A 15,881-nucleotide genomic window follows, 5' to 3' on the forward strand; every position below is an offset into this window, starting at 1 on the left:
TTCCCCATGCTCTCCAGACCCTCCTCCTTCCTCTCCAAACCTTCTCCTTGCTTTCCAGCCCCTTTCCCAGCTTCGTTCCCTTCTCTGGACACTCTCCAGCCCCTCAGTCTCTGCCCCTCCTGCCTGTCCCATTCTGTCATAAACCAGTGGAGCCCACAAAACCACCCCAGCTACTGCTTGACTTATGGGGTGATTACAACCCCATAAGGGGTTGCTGATGCTCCTCCATGGGGGACAGAGAGCAGACGACAACTGGGAGCAGCTGCCAGGAAATTCAGCATTTCCAGAGGCTCTGTGTTTACCAAAAGCTTTCCCTCTCCAGCCAGAACAGGTGTCAGTCACAGCAAAATCTGGTAACACATTATTGAATCCCAAGCCATGGGAGTTTGACTTAAAAAAAAAATAAAAATCAAAGCATTGCCAGCAACTTCCCTGCTCTCCACCTCATCCTAAAGCCTTGCAAGAAGAAAGGTGAAGAGCCAAAAGGAGAAGAAAACCAGGGGGGATCAGGCACCAGTAGCCACTTGGAGCATCTCTCCATTGCTGGGGTGATGCTCAGAGCAGCTCTGTCCCCAGTGTGACAAAGCCACATCACCAACCCCCCCCCCCAGCTGCCAGGAGTGGACCCAAAGCAGCACCCACCTACCCCAGGATGGCTCCATCACCCCCCTGAGCTGGCTGCAGCCTTGCTAGCTGCCTGCTGCCTGCAGATTCACACCCAGTGTGACACCAAGCAGCCCCCGTGCTGCCTGTTCAACACTTCCACCAGCCAGACACCAACCCCTGCCAGTGCTGCCAACATCCTCATTAGCACCTTTCCTCTGCCTGCCCTCACTCCTGACTGCTCTGCAGCTGTCCAAAGACTCTCTTTGAGGTTCCCCAAAGCTAGAGCAGATGAATGGAGACCTGCAGGTGCTCAGCACCCCTTCCCTTCCCCTCCCCTGTTCCTCCCTTCCCTACCCTTCCTCTTCCCTTCCCCACTTTTCCTTTCCTTCCTTTCCTTTCCTTTCCTTTCCTTTCCTTTTCCTTTCCTTTCCTTTCCTTTCCTTTCCTTTCCTTTCCTTTCCTTTCCTTTCCTTTCTTTCCTTTCCTTTTCCTTTCCTTTCCTTTCCTTTCCTTTCCTTTCCTTTCCTTTCCTTTCCTTCTTTCCTTTCCTTTCTTTCCTTTCCTTTCCTTTCCTTTCCTTTCCTTCCTTTCCTTTCCTTTCCTTTCCTTTCCTTTCCTTTCCTTTCCTTTCCTTTCCTTTCCTTTCCTTTCCTTTCCTTTCCTTTCCTTCCTTTCCTTTCCTTTCCTTTCCTTTCCTTTCTTTCCTTTCCTTTCCTTTTCCTTCCTTTCCTTTCCTTCCTTTCCTTTCCTTTCCTTTTCCTTTCCTTCCTTTCCTTTCCTTTCCTTTCCTTTCCTTTCCTTCCTTTCCTTTTCCTTTCCTTTCCTTTCCTTTCCTTTCCTTTCCTTTCCTTTCCTTTCCTTTCCTTTCCTTTCCTTTCCTTTCCTTTCCTTTCCTTCCCTTCCCTTTCCCTTTCCCTTTCCTTTCCTCTTCTCTTCTCTTTCCCCTTCCCCTTCCCATTCCCTTCCCACCCCACTGCCCTGCTCTGTCCCTGCTGCCAAGGGATTCCCACACAACATCCTGCACACCCCTAGGATCACTGATTCCCAGCCCCCAGGGTGGTGCTGCCCTGCAGGGAGGATGAGAAAAGCTTGGGAGGGTCAAAAAATTTATCAGATTGGTTTGCTTGGAAAAGACCTTTAAGTTCACCCAGCCCAACCCTTCCCCCAGCACTGCCCAGGCCACCCCCACCCCATGTCCCTCATCCCCACATCCCCAGGGCTCTGAAACCCCTCCAGGGATGATGGGGACATGGGAAGGGACAGCTGATCCATGCCTTTCTCCAGGGAGCTCTTCCATGTGCAGGACCAGGGTGGGGAGGAGGCACCCAGAGAAGCCCAGGCTCTCCCCATACATCCCCAGGGCCCATGCTCCATTGCAGGCAGCTGGTGAGCCTGGCAGAACCACCCCAGAATCACTAAAACAGAATTGTTTGGGCTGGAAAAGTCCTTTAAGATCACCCAGTCCAACCAGTAACCCAGCACTGCCCAGGTCACCCCCACCCCATGTCCCTCATCCCCACATCTCTGGGGCTCTGAAACCCCTCCAGGGATGATGGGGACTCCAGCCCTGCCCTGGGCAGCCTGGGCCAGGCCCTGACAACCCTTTCCAGGCAGAAATTCTTCCCCAGCTCCAACCTAAACCTCCCCTGGCACAACTTGAGTTGTGCCAAAAGTTCCTCTTCTCCTGCCTCAGATGCTCCTTGGACTTGTGTTCCTTGTCACCTGGGGACTCAGCATCCCTCTGGCAGGTGGCTAAAAGCAGAGGACACTTTCTCCCAGCTCTGGCACAGACAGGGCTCTGCCCAGAGGATGCATTCACCCAACCTGGCTGGAAATTGTCCCTGGGGAGGCTGTTCTGCCCTGCCTTGCCTGGCTCAATCCACTGCCCCATCCCCCAGCATCATTCCCATGTCAGGGAGCAGCAAAGAGCTGACATCTCCATCCCATTAAATTCAGCTTGGCTGGGGCTTGGAGCAACCTGGTGTCCCTGCCAACACAGAGGGTTTGGAATTATATGATCTTTCTTTAAGATGTACCCCAAAGCAATGAGGAAACCCCAAGCTCCACAGGCAGGTGCTCCAGACCAGCACCCCCAGCAAGGGCACTGGGTGAGCACAGGGGGATCAGGGAGCAGAGATCTGCAGGAAATGCTGCAATTAAATCTCTGTGTCCTGGCCAGCCCCAGCCCCATCCCTCTACACCTTGTTTCATTTCATCAGCACTGCCCCCAGCTCAGGCATTTCTGTCCCCCAGATACCAGAGGGGCTTAAAAGTAAAACCAGGCCAAGATTTATGAAGTGAGGCTCCCTGGAGAAGTTTTTGAGTCGCAGTTGTGGAGCTTGGAAACAGGATTAGACACAAAGCAAATCATCAAAGGCACCCACGACCTCTGCATGGTGAGATGGGACCCATCCCATGCTCCAAGCATGGCCAGCTCCAGCCATCCCCCTGCAGGGACCTTGCCAAGATGGATCAAGGCTTCTTCAGCCTCCTCTCTGCCACACAAAGCTTTTTTTATTATTATTATTATTATTTTTATTTATTTATTTTCAGATCTCCTGATCTGCAGCAGACTTTCTGCCAATAACTTGCCCCAAACCAGCTGCACGATGCTTGTCAGTCCAGGGCACTCCCAGCTCTTGGTGAAAGCCACAAATGGTTTCTCCAGACATGTCCTCATCATAAGAAGTGGTAGATAAAAGCAACATCCCCACACATCTCCCCAGGACCAAACCTCCCTCCTTGGTCAGACTGATGGAATCCCATCACCCTTGCCCATAAGCTGGCTGTAGAAAAAGCTGAACTTGCAAGAAAGATGCATCTCATGAGAGAAGAAGGGCTTGGAGCCAAACTTCAGGAGGAAGCAGCTTGTCCATGGCCAGAAAAATGAGCTGCAGAGCCCCAGGAGCCATGGCAGGGAAGGATGCTGCCAGGTCCCTTATGGGGAGCAGCAGATGCAGGCAGACAGGGGTGTTGGTAGGACACAAATCATCAGCCCCAGTGACAGCAACCACACACCTGGAGGCATCTGAACAGCCTGTGGCAGCCCAGTTTATCCTCACTCATCCCATCCCCACCTCTCCAGTTTCAGTGAGCAGCCCAAACCAAAGCCCGTGGCTCCAGTGGCCGATCCATGGGAATGAGGAGCTCCTCTCTCTGCACCCAGAGCTCACCACACTCTGTTCCCCTCCAATCCAGGGACATGTTTGGGGAGCTGGGATGATGCTTCCCATGGCTTTCAGCCCTGCTGCCAGACAGATGAAGGCCAAGCAGGTCCAGCCTGGCAGCAAGCTGCTTGGTGGAGGATAACAGAGGGTTGGTTGGTGAGAAGCTCCCCATGAGCCAAGCCATGTGTGCTGAGAGCCCAGAAACCCCCCCTGAGCTGGGCTGCATCCCAGCAGTGTGAGGGACAGGGACAGGGAGGGGATTGTCCCCCTCTGCTCCACTCTGGGAGATCCCCTGGGGTGCTGGGTCCAGTTCTGGGCTCCCCATCAGCAGAAGGACACGGAGCTGTTGGAGCCAGTCCAGAGGAGGCCCTGGAGCTGCTGGGAGGGATGGAGCAGCTCTGCTCTGGAGCCAGGCTGAGAGAGTTGGGGGTGTTGAGGCTGGAGAAGAGAAGGCTGCAATGGGGAGACCTTAGAGCACCTTCCAGTGCCTGAAGGGGCTCCAGGAAAGCTGGGCAGGGACTTCAGACAAGGACAGGGAGGGATGGGATGAGGGGGAATGGCTTGGAACTGGGAGAGAGAGGGGAGATTGAGGTTGGAGATGGGGCAGAAATTGTTTGGGGTGAGGGTGCTGAGCCCCTGGCCCAGGTTTCCCAGAGAAGCTGTGGCTGCCCCATCCCTGGCAGTGCTGAAGGTTGGATGGGGCTTGGAGCACCCTGGGCTGGTGGGAGGTGTCCCTGGGCATGGCAGGGGTGTGGGTCATTATTGAACCTCCAACCCCAACCACCCTGTGCTAACCCTCACCTCCCATGTGATTTGTTGTGGGACCAGCTCTCCCCATGACCCTCAAAGCCTGGGTGGGAGCTGAGGGGAACCAAGCCCTTCCCAGCCAGCCTGGCTGCCTCCCCCTCCTCTGCAGTGCTGGGCTCAGCAGCCCTCCCAGGAGCTGGCCACAGAGCCCATTGTTCCCTTTGTCTGCCCTTCCCAGCACCAGCTTGCACAGCTCAAGGCGTCCCCTCTCTATCAGGGGGACATTCACATCCTCAGCCACCCTCACCCCTCCCTTCTCACCCCTAAACCCACCCTTCACCCCCCAGAGATGAACCCAGGCAGCTCCTCTCCACCTCCAGCCCTGTGCTCCCACCCTGCAGAAGGCTGAGAAGGGCACAAGTGTCAGTGGGGACTTTATGCACATCCCTTTCCCAGGGAGAAATTGTCCCCCCAGCTCCAACCTAAACCTCCCCTGGCACAACTTGAGGTACTGTCCCCTGCACAGCCTTTATTTTCCAGCTCAGCCCCAACTTCTCTTGCACAAGGAAAGGAAGCAGCAAAGCAGTGCTATGGGACCAGCCTGAAGAGAACCACACAATCACCAAATCATTTTGGGGGGGAAAAGAGCTTTAAGATCACCCAGTCCAACCAGTAACCCAGCACTGCCCCTTGTCCCTCATCCCCACATCTCTGGGGCTCTGAAACCCCTCCAGGGATGATGGGGACTCCAGCCCTGCCCTGGGCAGCCTGGGCCAGGCCCTGACAACCCTTTCCAGGGAGAAATTCTTCCCCAGCTCCAACCTAAACCTCCCCTGGCACAACTTGAGTTGTGCCAAAAGTTCCTCTTGTCCCATCCCTTGTTCCTTGGGAGCAGAGCCCGACCCCCCCTGGCTCCAACCTCCTCTCAGGGGGTTGCAGAGAGCCACAAGGTCTCCCCTCAGCCTCCTCTGCTCCAGGATCAGCACCCACAGCTCCTTCAGATGCTCCTCACTCCAGAAAGAGTGAAAAACGATGAATCCTCAGCCTTTCATCACCCTCTTCCTCTCAGCCCTTCATCACCCTCTTCCTCACACCTCTGTGCCCCCCTCCCCCAGGCTGAAGCCCACCCTGCCCAAGCCCTTCTCCTTTGCCAGTATCTTCTCCCTCCTTCCCCAGCCTTTCCCAGTTCAGAGCTGATGCTTTCAAAGAGCCCTGCCCACAATGACTTTAAGATCTCTTTCTTAAAATGCTAATAAGTAATTTAAAGACTGCCACTCTGCATGCATGGGTTTAGGATCATTTTCTTTTTTTTTTTTCCTTCCAAGTGAATCCCTTCTCATTCATTCATCTCCGACTACATTTCATCTGCCACTTCATAGCCTGGTTATCCAGTGTCACCAGATCCTTTCTGCAATATTTTCCAGACAACTGTTGTTTTTATCAGCCTGCATAATTTTGTATAATCTGCAAACTTGCTCGCCACCCAGCTCCCCCCTCCCTTTTCTGCTGTGTTTATAAATACATCTCACAGTGCAAGCCTCACGCTGACCCCCGTCCAGTGGGAAAACTGACTCTTTGTTTCTCATTCTTTAAGCAGATTTTAATCCATCAGAGAGCCCTTCCTCTAAAATTACTGCTCTGGAGTGTCCTGGATCACCCAAGGAGCTGCTCTTAAAGGATGCTTGTCCCGTTTCCTCTGCCCCAATATTCATCTTACCCATTTATTCTAAAATAGAAAATCTGCCACCACTTCACCCTCAGCCCTGCCCTGGAGGGAAAGCTCCTTGGGAGTCCCCTTGGCTATTTTGGGGGACCCTGAAGTGCCTCAGCTCCTCCAGCCTGCTTGGTTTTAACCTTTCAATTCTCATTTGTTGGCAGGGGACCTGGGGGGCGGGGGGGAGAGATAATTCATTTCTTCTCACAAGTTATTTTTCAAATTCCTCACAGGCTGCCAAATGGTTTTGCATTCACCATGCAAATCAGTTTCTGATATTTTAATTTTTATTTTATTTTTTCTATTTTCCCCTTTTAGACACGACTTCCACTTTCTGAAGAACATCTTTTTACCTCCAGTGACCTCCTTCCATTTGCCACTTAATTAAGATTTATTTTATTTATTTTTTTTTACACTCACACCTTAAATGGCTGCACGCATTTACCCTGAGCTTTAATATCATTTCCCACATCACATGCAAGTATTTTGCTCCTTTAGCTGCTCCCTTCAGCTCACACCTTCCTACTGCCTGATTTACTAAATGTTACTGTGTGGAATTTTTAAGTGCTGGTCATTTTACAGATGCAATGCTCTGCTTCTGAGAGGCAGGGCAGGAAGAACAGCATTTATTAGACCAACCCATAAACTTTTTTTTTTTTTTTTTCCATCAACTTTTGAAGCTCACCAGTCTCTTCTCATCCCAGCCAAGAGGTTGATCCCATGGACACCGACCCACACCCCAGCCCCATCCCTCACCCTGTGTGATGCTCAGGCCCAACTCCAGAGATCCTCCCTGAAGGTTGATGAGTAGTGGCTGAGTAGCCCCAAAACGGGATTTTTAGAGAGGCAAGGACCAACCATATTTACAGTTGTGGGTTTTTTGCCCTCCTGGCCCATTTCATCTCATTTCATGAGGGATGTAATGCTTCTCCCTCCTTCCCCAGGCACAGATACTCAGAGGGGGACAGAGACATTTATTTCCTCCTTCACCTCCATCCTGCTTTGCATGGGGGGGGGTGGCATGACCCATACAGCCCCCCCTATGCCCACCACTACCCATCCTACACGTACCCCAGACACCCCATGATATCCAGTTGGTATCAGTGTGACACATCTCCTTCCCTGTGTGCTCCTCACTGCCACCACCCAGCCTGCCCGGGGTCCCTGTCCTGCTCCAGCACCCCCCTCACCAAGCTCCTGCACCCCTGGGTACCAGCCCAGCCAGAGCTGCTTCTCCATCCCTCCCACCCCCTGCTAAACACGTCAGCACCTTATCAGGGGAGGCCCCATCCTTACCCCTTATCTAACAGCTGAACTTTTGCCTCCTGCAATCTCCCTGCTCCTCTCGTCCCAGCCCAGCAGGCAGCTGGGATTCACTCCTGTATCACTGCAAACCAGAAACCAGGTTTGGGAGGGATGGCAAACCAGGAATCATAGAATCCTAGAATGGGCTGGGTTGGAAGGGACCTCAGAGCTCATCAAGTCCAACCCTTGCTCCACTCCCCCCGTGGTTCCCAGCCCATGGCACTCAGTGCCACATCCAGGCTCTTTGGAAATCTCTCCAGACACGGAGAATCCACTACTTCCCTGGGCAGCCCATTCCAATGCCTGATCACCCTCTCCAGAAAGAAATTCTTTCTCATCTCCAACCTAAACCTCCCCTGGCACAACTTGAGACCCTGCCCTCTTGTCTTGCTGAGAGTTGCCTGGGAAAAGAGCCCAACCCCCCCCTGGCTCCAACCTCCTTTCAGGGAGTTGCAGAGAGTGATGAGGTCTCCCCTGAGCCTCCTCTTCTCCAGCCTCAACACCCCCAGCTCCCTCAGCCTCTCCTCATAGGACTTGTGCTGGAGCTGATGGGGGAGCTTATGGGGGTCTTGCCCAGTAAAAAAGGAGTTACTGTGGGATAGCAGGAATCATAGGATGGGTGTGGTTGGGAGGGACATTAAAGATCATTCACACCCACCCACCCTGCCATGGGCAGAGACACCTCCCACCAGCCCAGGGTGCTCCAAGCCCCATCCAACCTTCAGCACTGCCAGGGATGGGGCAGCCACAGCTTCTCTGGGAAACCTGGGCCAGGGGCTCAGCACCCTCACCCCAAACAATTTCTGCCCCATCTCCAACCTCAATCTCCCCTCTCTCTCCCACTTCCAAGCCATTTCCCCTCATCCCATCCCTCCCTGTCCTTGTCTGAAGTCCCTGCCCAGCTTTCCTGGAGCCCCTTCAGGCACTGGAAGGTGCTCTAAGGTCTCCCCATTGCAGCCTTCTCTTCTCCAGCCTCAACACCCCCAACTCTCTCAGCCTGGCTCCAGAGCAGAGCTGCTCCAGCCCTCCCAGCAGCTCCAGGGCCTCCTCTGGACTGGCTCCAACAGCTCCGTGTCCTTCTGCTGATGGGGACCCCAGAACTGGACCCAGCACTGCAGGGGGGGAATCTCATGATGAGATGTGGGAATGGGACCCCCACCCTTAGACAGACCCCCAGACATGCCCCCATCTCAGCAGGGTGGGTCCATCAGGAGTGGGTACGAGTTGGGGCAGGAGCAGGGGGCTCAGACTCTCATCTCTCACAGCTCCTCAGGCAGGTTTTGCAGCCCCACTGGTGCCCCCCTCCTGACAGCCAGCTCAGGTATGTGTACACAAACAGCCACTGACTAGTGCAGGCAGATCCTCAGCCCATCAGCCAGAGGACCCCTGCTCCCATCCTTGGGGACAGCCCCAAACCCCATCAAACATGTTGGGTAACACCCCCTGAGCACCTCCAGACCCCTCCATGGTGTCCCAGGGGGACACTGCTGGCTATGCCTTCATCCTCTGCAGCCCTGTCCCCTCAGCATCTCCCTCCAACATCTGCTCCATCCCTTTTTATGACCCGGAGAAGCCAGGAACACAGCAAGGACCAGAAGCAACCACCACTCCTCCTGGGAGGAGCAGAATGCAGCTACACCAATGTTTAAATTGGGATCCAGGAGCTTTCCCTGCTCCTGCCCTGGCCATGCAAAGGGCAGGTGAGTGCATGGAAGGGACCTTGTCAAATATTAACCCAGGAAGCAGGGAAAGGAGGGAAAGGTGGGAGGTGGGTGGTGCAGGGCTGGCTGGAATCCAGGGTCTCTGGAGGACAAAAAACAAAAATTTGTTTGCAGCCTGGACTCGGGTCAGTGTTTGGAGATCTGGAGTCCAAACACATGGGATGGATCAGCTTCCTGACACATCCTCTGTTTTTCCCTGGATCTGCTGGGCTTGCCAAGATGCTCCCACAGCTCCGATGGTCCTGGCATGGCCCCCATCACCTCCCTGGAGCACCAAGGACAAAGCAACTGCTCTGGTGTGACCGGGAACCCCATGAGATGGCAAACATTTCCCTCCACCCTGACCACAACAAAGCCAGAGACAACAAGGCACAAACCAAGCCCCCTCTTTGCTGCTCCCCCCACATCTGTGCTGGGCCTGGAGGTGCTCAGCAGCAGGTTGTGACAACGTGGACAAGAGAGGTGACACTAAAATATGTCACAGCCTAGAGAAACACATAAAATACAACACAATACATTCCACCTAAGCAATGTCATAAATGCATAATGTGCATTGTGTACATTATAATCCATTATTAACCACACAGAAACACAAAGGGACAGATTCCAGCTTGCTCGAAGGACAAGCACGGGTGTTTGTCACCAGCACCTCAGACACAGCACCCCAGGACAGGATACAGCCCTCCCACCCCTGCAAACCCCTCCGAGCCTGAGGTTGTGCTCAGGATCACAACTGCCCAGCACAGAAGGATGCTCAGCACCCAGTCCCCTTGTCCAGGATTCTCCCCAGCAAACCTCGAGCTGGATGCTGCTCCCTCACCCATCCCAGTCTGCTGCTCCAGACACCCTCACAGATATTAGGGCCATCTCCTTTTTCTCCTTTTGCATTTTTTGGCACAGTGCTGGCTTCCCTCCAGCCCTTGGGAAACTTGCCAGCGCCACAAGGTTTACGGAAACTTAGCTCCAACGGGGTGAAGAGTGCCTTCAGGTTTGCCTGGATTTGGGTTTTTTCTTTGGTTTTTGCCCCCCTCCTTGCACACGAGTTAGCTGGGCTGTTGGTTTTGAAACCAACCAAAGTGTCCTTCCCAGGACCCTCCAAAACACCTCAGCAGCCTCAGTCCCCCCAAAGACACAGAGCCAGCACAAAGAGGAGCTGGCAGTGACAGCAGCACTGCCACCCACCCGTGTGGGATCCAGACCCCTCCAGGACTCCTTTGTTCTTGACTTGCTGGTGGGGACACTCACAAAAACTTTGCTTTTACAAGCCTGAACTTTCTCAGCTGCAGATACCTTAACAACTGTAAGCAATTGGCAACCTCTGCTTTTTGTACCTTGTCATCCACCTCCCTGTTTTCCGTATTGATTTATGGTTTACGTTCTTTTTTTTCACATTTCCTTTTAAGAGAGCTGCTTTTAACCAAACAGCTTTTCCTCCTGAGCCCTAGACATGCATTCTGCTGGCCAGTGAGTAATCAACTTCCAATTTTCATGCACACTCCTGTTTATATTTCCTCCCCTATCGGCTTTGTTTCTAATTAAGGTTTGTTAAATGCAAGTGAATATACAGTGTACAGAGAAATATAAAGCATGTAGATAAATAAACACCCCGCACACACACGTACCCTGACTAAAGCTGCACTTTCAACCACGGATCCCAAAGCACTTTGTCATGTTCATTAACAAAACCTCTCAGCTCCCTTGGGAAAGACGCTTGGATTATTTTACGCCTTGTAATTAGGAAAACTGAGGCACAGAAGAGACAAGTGAAATTACCAGCACTCCAGAAAAGCTCTGCAGCAGAGCTGAGAACAGGACTCCAGAGGCAGGATCCCCAAGCAAATAACCAAAAAAACAACTTTTTGCCCGGAACAAGCCTTTTCCTTCCCCCCCTTTTTCTGGGAATTTGATGGCAGCACAGAGGACACTGCCACCACAAAGGTGCCTTGTGGCTCTACCACCACTTCCCACGGCTGGTGGCCATGGCTGGGTCAGTTTGTCCACACTAGCTGGGCCCAGGACATCTGGAGATGCAGACGGATGCCAAGCATCCCACGGAGCCCCAGGAAGAGGCAGCTCCCAAAGGAGGGAAGGAGCAGAGAGCTCTTGGGGAGATGCATCCCACACTCTTTCACCTCTCCTAAAGCTTTTGCAAGGAGAGAAAGGCTGGGATACAGAAGCTGGTAGCTCACACCAGCCCTGTGAGCCACCATGGCAATGCCCTGACACACACAACAAGGCAGGAGACAACAGTGGGCAACCCAAAATCAACGTGTTCAGCCCCAGATGGTGATGGTGGCTGGAAGCACAGCACAGGGACCTCTCCAACTGTCTCTCTGGGAACTGTCCCCATCCCATAGGGAAGCACACCTTACAATGACCACCTCAGGTGGCTGAAACACCCCCATCAGTGCTGGCCACCACCAGAAGTACATTCTCCATCCCTTGGGATGAGCCTTGGTGCTCACACACCCCATCATCACTGTCATAATAGTAGGAAGGTCACCCACATCTTCAAGCAAATGCCTTAAAAGCCCTGGGAGCTGGTGACAAACCCCTCAGCACAGCCTGGCAGCTCCTGGGGGCACAGGGTGGGAGTGGAGGTGGCTCCAGGTGCCCCATCCCTCCCTGCCAGACTCAGCTCTGTACAGCCAAGCCCGCTCAGACCCCACTGGAAGCCCAGACCCCATCGTGTCACCAGCCCCATCCTGATGGTCACACATCCCTCGTGGACACCTCAGGTGGCTGAAACCCCCCATTACTGTTGGCCATCACCAGATGTACATTCTCCATCCCTTGGGATGAGCCTTGGTGCTCACACACCCCATCACCACTGCCGTGACAGTGGGAAGGTCACCCACATCTTCAAGCAAACGCCTTAAGAGCCCTGGGAGCTGGTGACAAACCCCTCAGCAGCTCCTGGGAGCACAGTGTGGGGGTGGAAGTGGCACCAGGTGCCCCATCCCTCTCTGCCAGACTCAGCAGCATCAGCTCTGTATGGCCAAGCCCGCTCAGACCCCACTGGAAGCCCAGACCCCACGATGTCACCAGCCCCATCCTGATGGTCACACATCCCACGTGGACACATATGCTCCCACAAACATCAACCCCAACCCTTCCCCTCCCACCCCCCTAATTAAAACCATGCAGGGCTCACTGGAATCCCATAGCTGGCTTAATGCTGCAACGTAAATAGTCCTATTTATGCCAAGCTCCCATATTGTAAATATCACGACGTATAGCTGGCCAACCCATGAGTCATCTCCCAAAACTCCAACTCAATAAATGGTGCCTCATCCATGTTCCAGACAAACACGGGCCGTGCAGCTCCCACCCCAGCCCAGCACTGACCACCCAGCCGAACCCCAAGACCCGGTGCCACCCCCAGCACCGGCACCGGGCAGCTCCAGGACCAGCCGGTTCTTGGCCTGACACCTCGCAGCACCCCCCCCCGCTGCCTGGAACCACCCCAGGGATGGGTTTGGGAGCAGGGAGACGGAGACCTCCCCTCCACCCCCAGCCCAGACCCCATCCCCATCTTCCCGCCCAGCCTGCAGGAGCTCCCCACCTGCCGCCCGGCTCGGCTTTGTCTGAGCACCGGGGGAACCCGGCGGGGAGCCCGGCTCCTCCCGGGGACACCGGGAAAGCCACGCAGCCACCGGGGAGCCGGCCATCAGCTGCGGGATGCCGGCTGGGCCTGGCTGAAGGGAGCCCCGAAGCCTCTCTCCAAGGCACCATCCGCGGGCACGGAGCATCCCGGGCAGAGCGGCTCCGGGGTATCCAACCGGGACCGGGTGCGGGGGGGAAGCGGCGGGGGATGCCCACACCTCGGTGAAGGGATGGCGGAGAGAAAGGCAAGGAGGGTCTGGGGGGAGTCGCGGGGGGCTGGGACACACACACACACACACACGACACAGACACACGAGGGGCCCCCGGCTCCGGCGGCAACACCTCCCGCCGGGGCAGCACTTCCCCCAAAACTTCGCCTTCCCCTGCAGCGCTGCGGAGTAAGGGGAGGGGAGGGGGGGGGTCCGAGGGGGAAAGGGAGGGGGACAAAGTGATACCCCACCAGCAGCCAAAAAAAAAAAAATATTAAAAATAAAAATAAATCCTAAAGGTGGACCTGCCCTGCCCACCCCTCCCCCCTAATGCCCACCCACATCCCACACCACCCCCCCCCCCCCGTACCTTCTACAGCGGCGAGCAGGGGCAGGAGGGCGAGGGGCAGCCAGCAGAGCCACAGCGGCCCCATGGTGCGCGCCGGGCCGGGCATCAGAGGCGGCGCGGCCGGCGCTCCATGGAGGCGGCGGAGAGCGGAGCCGGTCTTGAGCCGAACCGAACAGAAGACAGCCGAACCGAGCCGCACAAAACCGAACCGAACAGAACCGAACCGAGCCCCCCTGGCTTGGGGCTGGGGCCGCCGCCGCGCGGGCACGGCCGCGGGCACGGAGCGCACCGCCGGCCCCGCCGCCGCGGCCGGGCCGAGCCACCCCCGCCACAGCGCGGGGGGAGAGCCCCGCGCCGCCCGCCCCGCCCAGGCGAGCCCACCCTGCCCGGAGAGGAGAGGGGGAAGACGGGGGGAGAGGGGAAGGGGAGGTGGGGAGGTGGCGAAGCGGGGGGAGGCGACGGGGCGACGGGGCTTGGGGCGGGTTCGGGGAGGCTCTCCCCGCCCGCCCGATGGTTTGTGCCGGAGCTGTCGATCATCCAGAGAAAGCCGTGATTTCAGCCCAAATCGGCCTCGGTTGGGGTTGACTGGCTGCGCGCCGTGGAAAAAAAAAATAGAAAAGAAAAGAGAAAAAGCAACCGACCAAAAAGCCTAAAAAAAAAAAGCAAAAAAAAAAAAAAAATAATGCAAACCAGGGATGGGGGTTCCTGGAGGGATGCCCCCGCCGCCCCGCTGCGGCCCCGCCGAGCTGAGCTACGGTCCGGACGCGGTGACACCAGGGTGGGCGAGGGGCAGCCCGGCGGGCCGGGGGGATGGCTGCGGACAGGCCCAAGAAAGGGACATGTCCAGCGGGACTGGAAAACACGGGAACTGGAAAAATCCGTGGTTTGCTGCCGGCAGGCTCCGGGCAGCCCTGAGCCCCCCCAGACCACCTGGAGTCACCCCCGGGGATTGGGGGGTGCGGGAGTTCCCTCGTTGTGGTGTGGAGCATTGAGCCCCATCCAGAGCAGGTGGGGGGATGGAATCACAGGATGGTTTGGGTTGGATGAAACCTTAAATATCACCCAGTTCCAATCCCACTGCCATGCTCAGGGACACCTCCCACCAGCCCAGGGTGCTCCAAGCCCCATCCAACCTTCAGCACTGCCAGGGATGGGGCAGCCACAGCTTCTCTGGGAAACCTGGGCCAGGGGCTCAGCACCCTCACCCCAAACAATTTCTTCCCCATCTCCAACCTCAATCTGCTCTCTCTCTCCCAGTTCCAAGCCATTCCCCCTCATCCCATCCCTCCAGGCCCTTGTCCCAAGTCCCTCCCCAGCTTTCCTGGAGCCCCTTCAGGCACTGGAAGGTGCTCTAAGGTCTCCCCATTGCAGCCTTCTCTTCTCCAGCCTCAACACCCCCAACTCTCTCAGAGCTCAGAGCAGAGCTGCTCCAGGGCCTCCTCTGGACTCACTCCAACAGCTCCATGCCCTTCTTATGTTGTCTCAAGCAGGATTTTTCCAGAGGGTGCAAACTGGAACACAGTTCCCCCTCTCCATCACACCACCCAACAGCCTTGAATTCCCCACATGCTTGGGACCCAAACCTGTCCTTTGGGCACCCCATCAGCCAAACCCTCTCCAGGTCATGCAGCTGTTACCAGGACTGCTTGCCCCAGGAGGTCTCTTCTGCCACCACCCTGACATCTCCTCCTCTGCCCATCCAGCCTGCTACTGTCCACTTGTACCCTGCAGTGTCCCCTTGCTCACCCCTTGTGGCTGTGCCCCTTTTCTTCTGGCCAGGGGGTGTCCCATGCATCCTGCAGAAAGCACACATGTCTTGGAGAGGCTTCTCAGGGAAGGTCACAACCTGCACACAGAGCTCAATATGAGGCCAAAAGCTGAAGAGCCACTGGACTACCAGGATGGATCCCTGCCCCTCACCCCTCCAAAGTGACAAAAACTGAAAAAACAAGCTTGGTTCACTGTGCCCTGCCCCTCTGATACACCAGCAGCTCGAGCATCTTGGGTTCCTTGTCTTGACCCATTAGAAGTGATTAATTTCTTGCTACCCACATGTGAGTTTGGAGGAGCTCAAGGCTCCCTGGTGGTTCTGGCCATGTGTGTGAGCCAGATGAGCTTCTCCAGCTCAGTGTGGCCAACACCAAGGTCTGATGCCCTTCAGGAGCTCTCATCACTGCAGATATTATTGGTCACATTGGTCCCACACACAGAGCAGCAACCTCCAGGGAATCCTGTGGCCCAGCTCCATAGTGTATGGAGAAACTTCTGTCTTTAGTGTACTCAGTCCAATACAGAAGGAGGCAGAAGGGGCAGGGACAGATCTTGCTGCTCCTGGCCTCCAGAAGTGTTGCTCCAGAAGCACCCCACCACCCCAGTGCTCTCCCAGGGCTCCCCAGTTCCACCCAGGAAGGGTCTCCTGTGACTGTTGCATCCTTTTGGCATCCATGGGAAGGCCTG

General features: G+C 55.5%; 1 protein-coding gene across 2 annotated transcripts in view; it reads right to left on the minus strand.

Annotated features, from left to right (window-relative positions):
- Positions 1-13,696, minus strand: part of EPHB2 (EPH receptor B2) — a 111,393-nt gene extending 97,697 nt beyond the window's left edge. For both annotated transcript variants that reach the window (XM_030463605.1, XM_030463604.1), the window contains exon 1: positions 13,446-13,696. In XM_030463605.1, coding sequence (XP_030319465.1) covers positions 13,446-13,530 — 85 coding nt within the window. In that variant the 5' untranslated portion in view covers positions 13,531-13,696. The remainder of the gene's footprint in view (positions 1-13,445) is intronic.
- Between the last annotated feature and the right edge of the window lie 2,185 nt (positions 13,697-15,881).

The sequence above is a fragment of the Calypte anna genome, chromosome 21, assembly GCF_003957555.1.
Source record: "Calypte anna isolate BGI_N300 chromosome 21, bCalAnn1_v1.p, whole genome shotgun sequence".
Taxonomy (NCBI): Eukaryota; Metazoa; Chordata; class Aves; order Apodiformes; family Trochilidae; genus Calypte; species Calypte anna.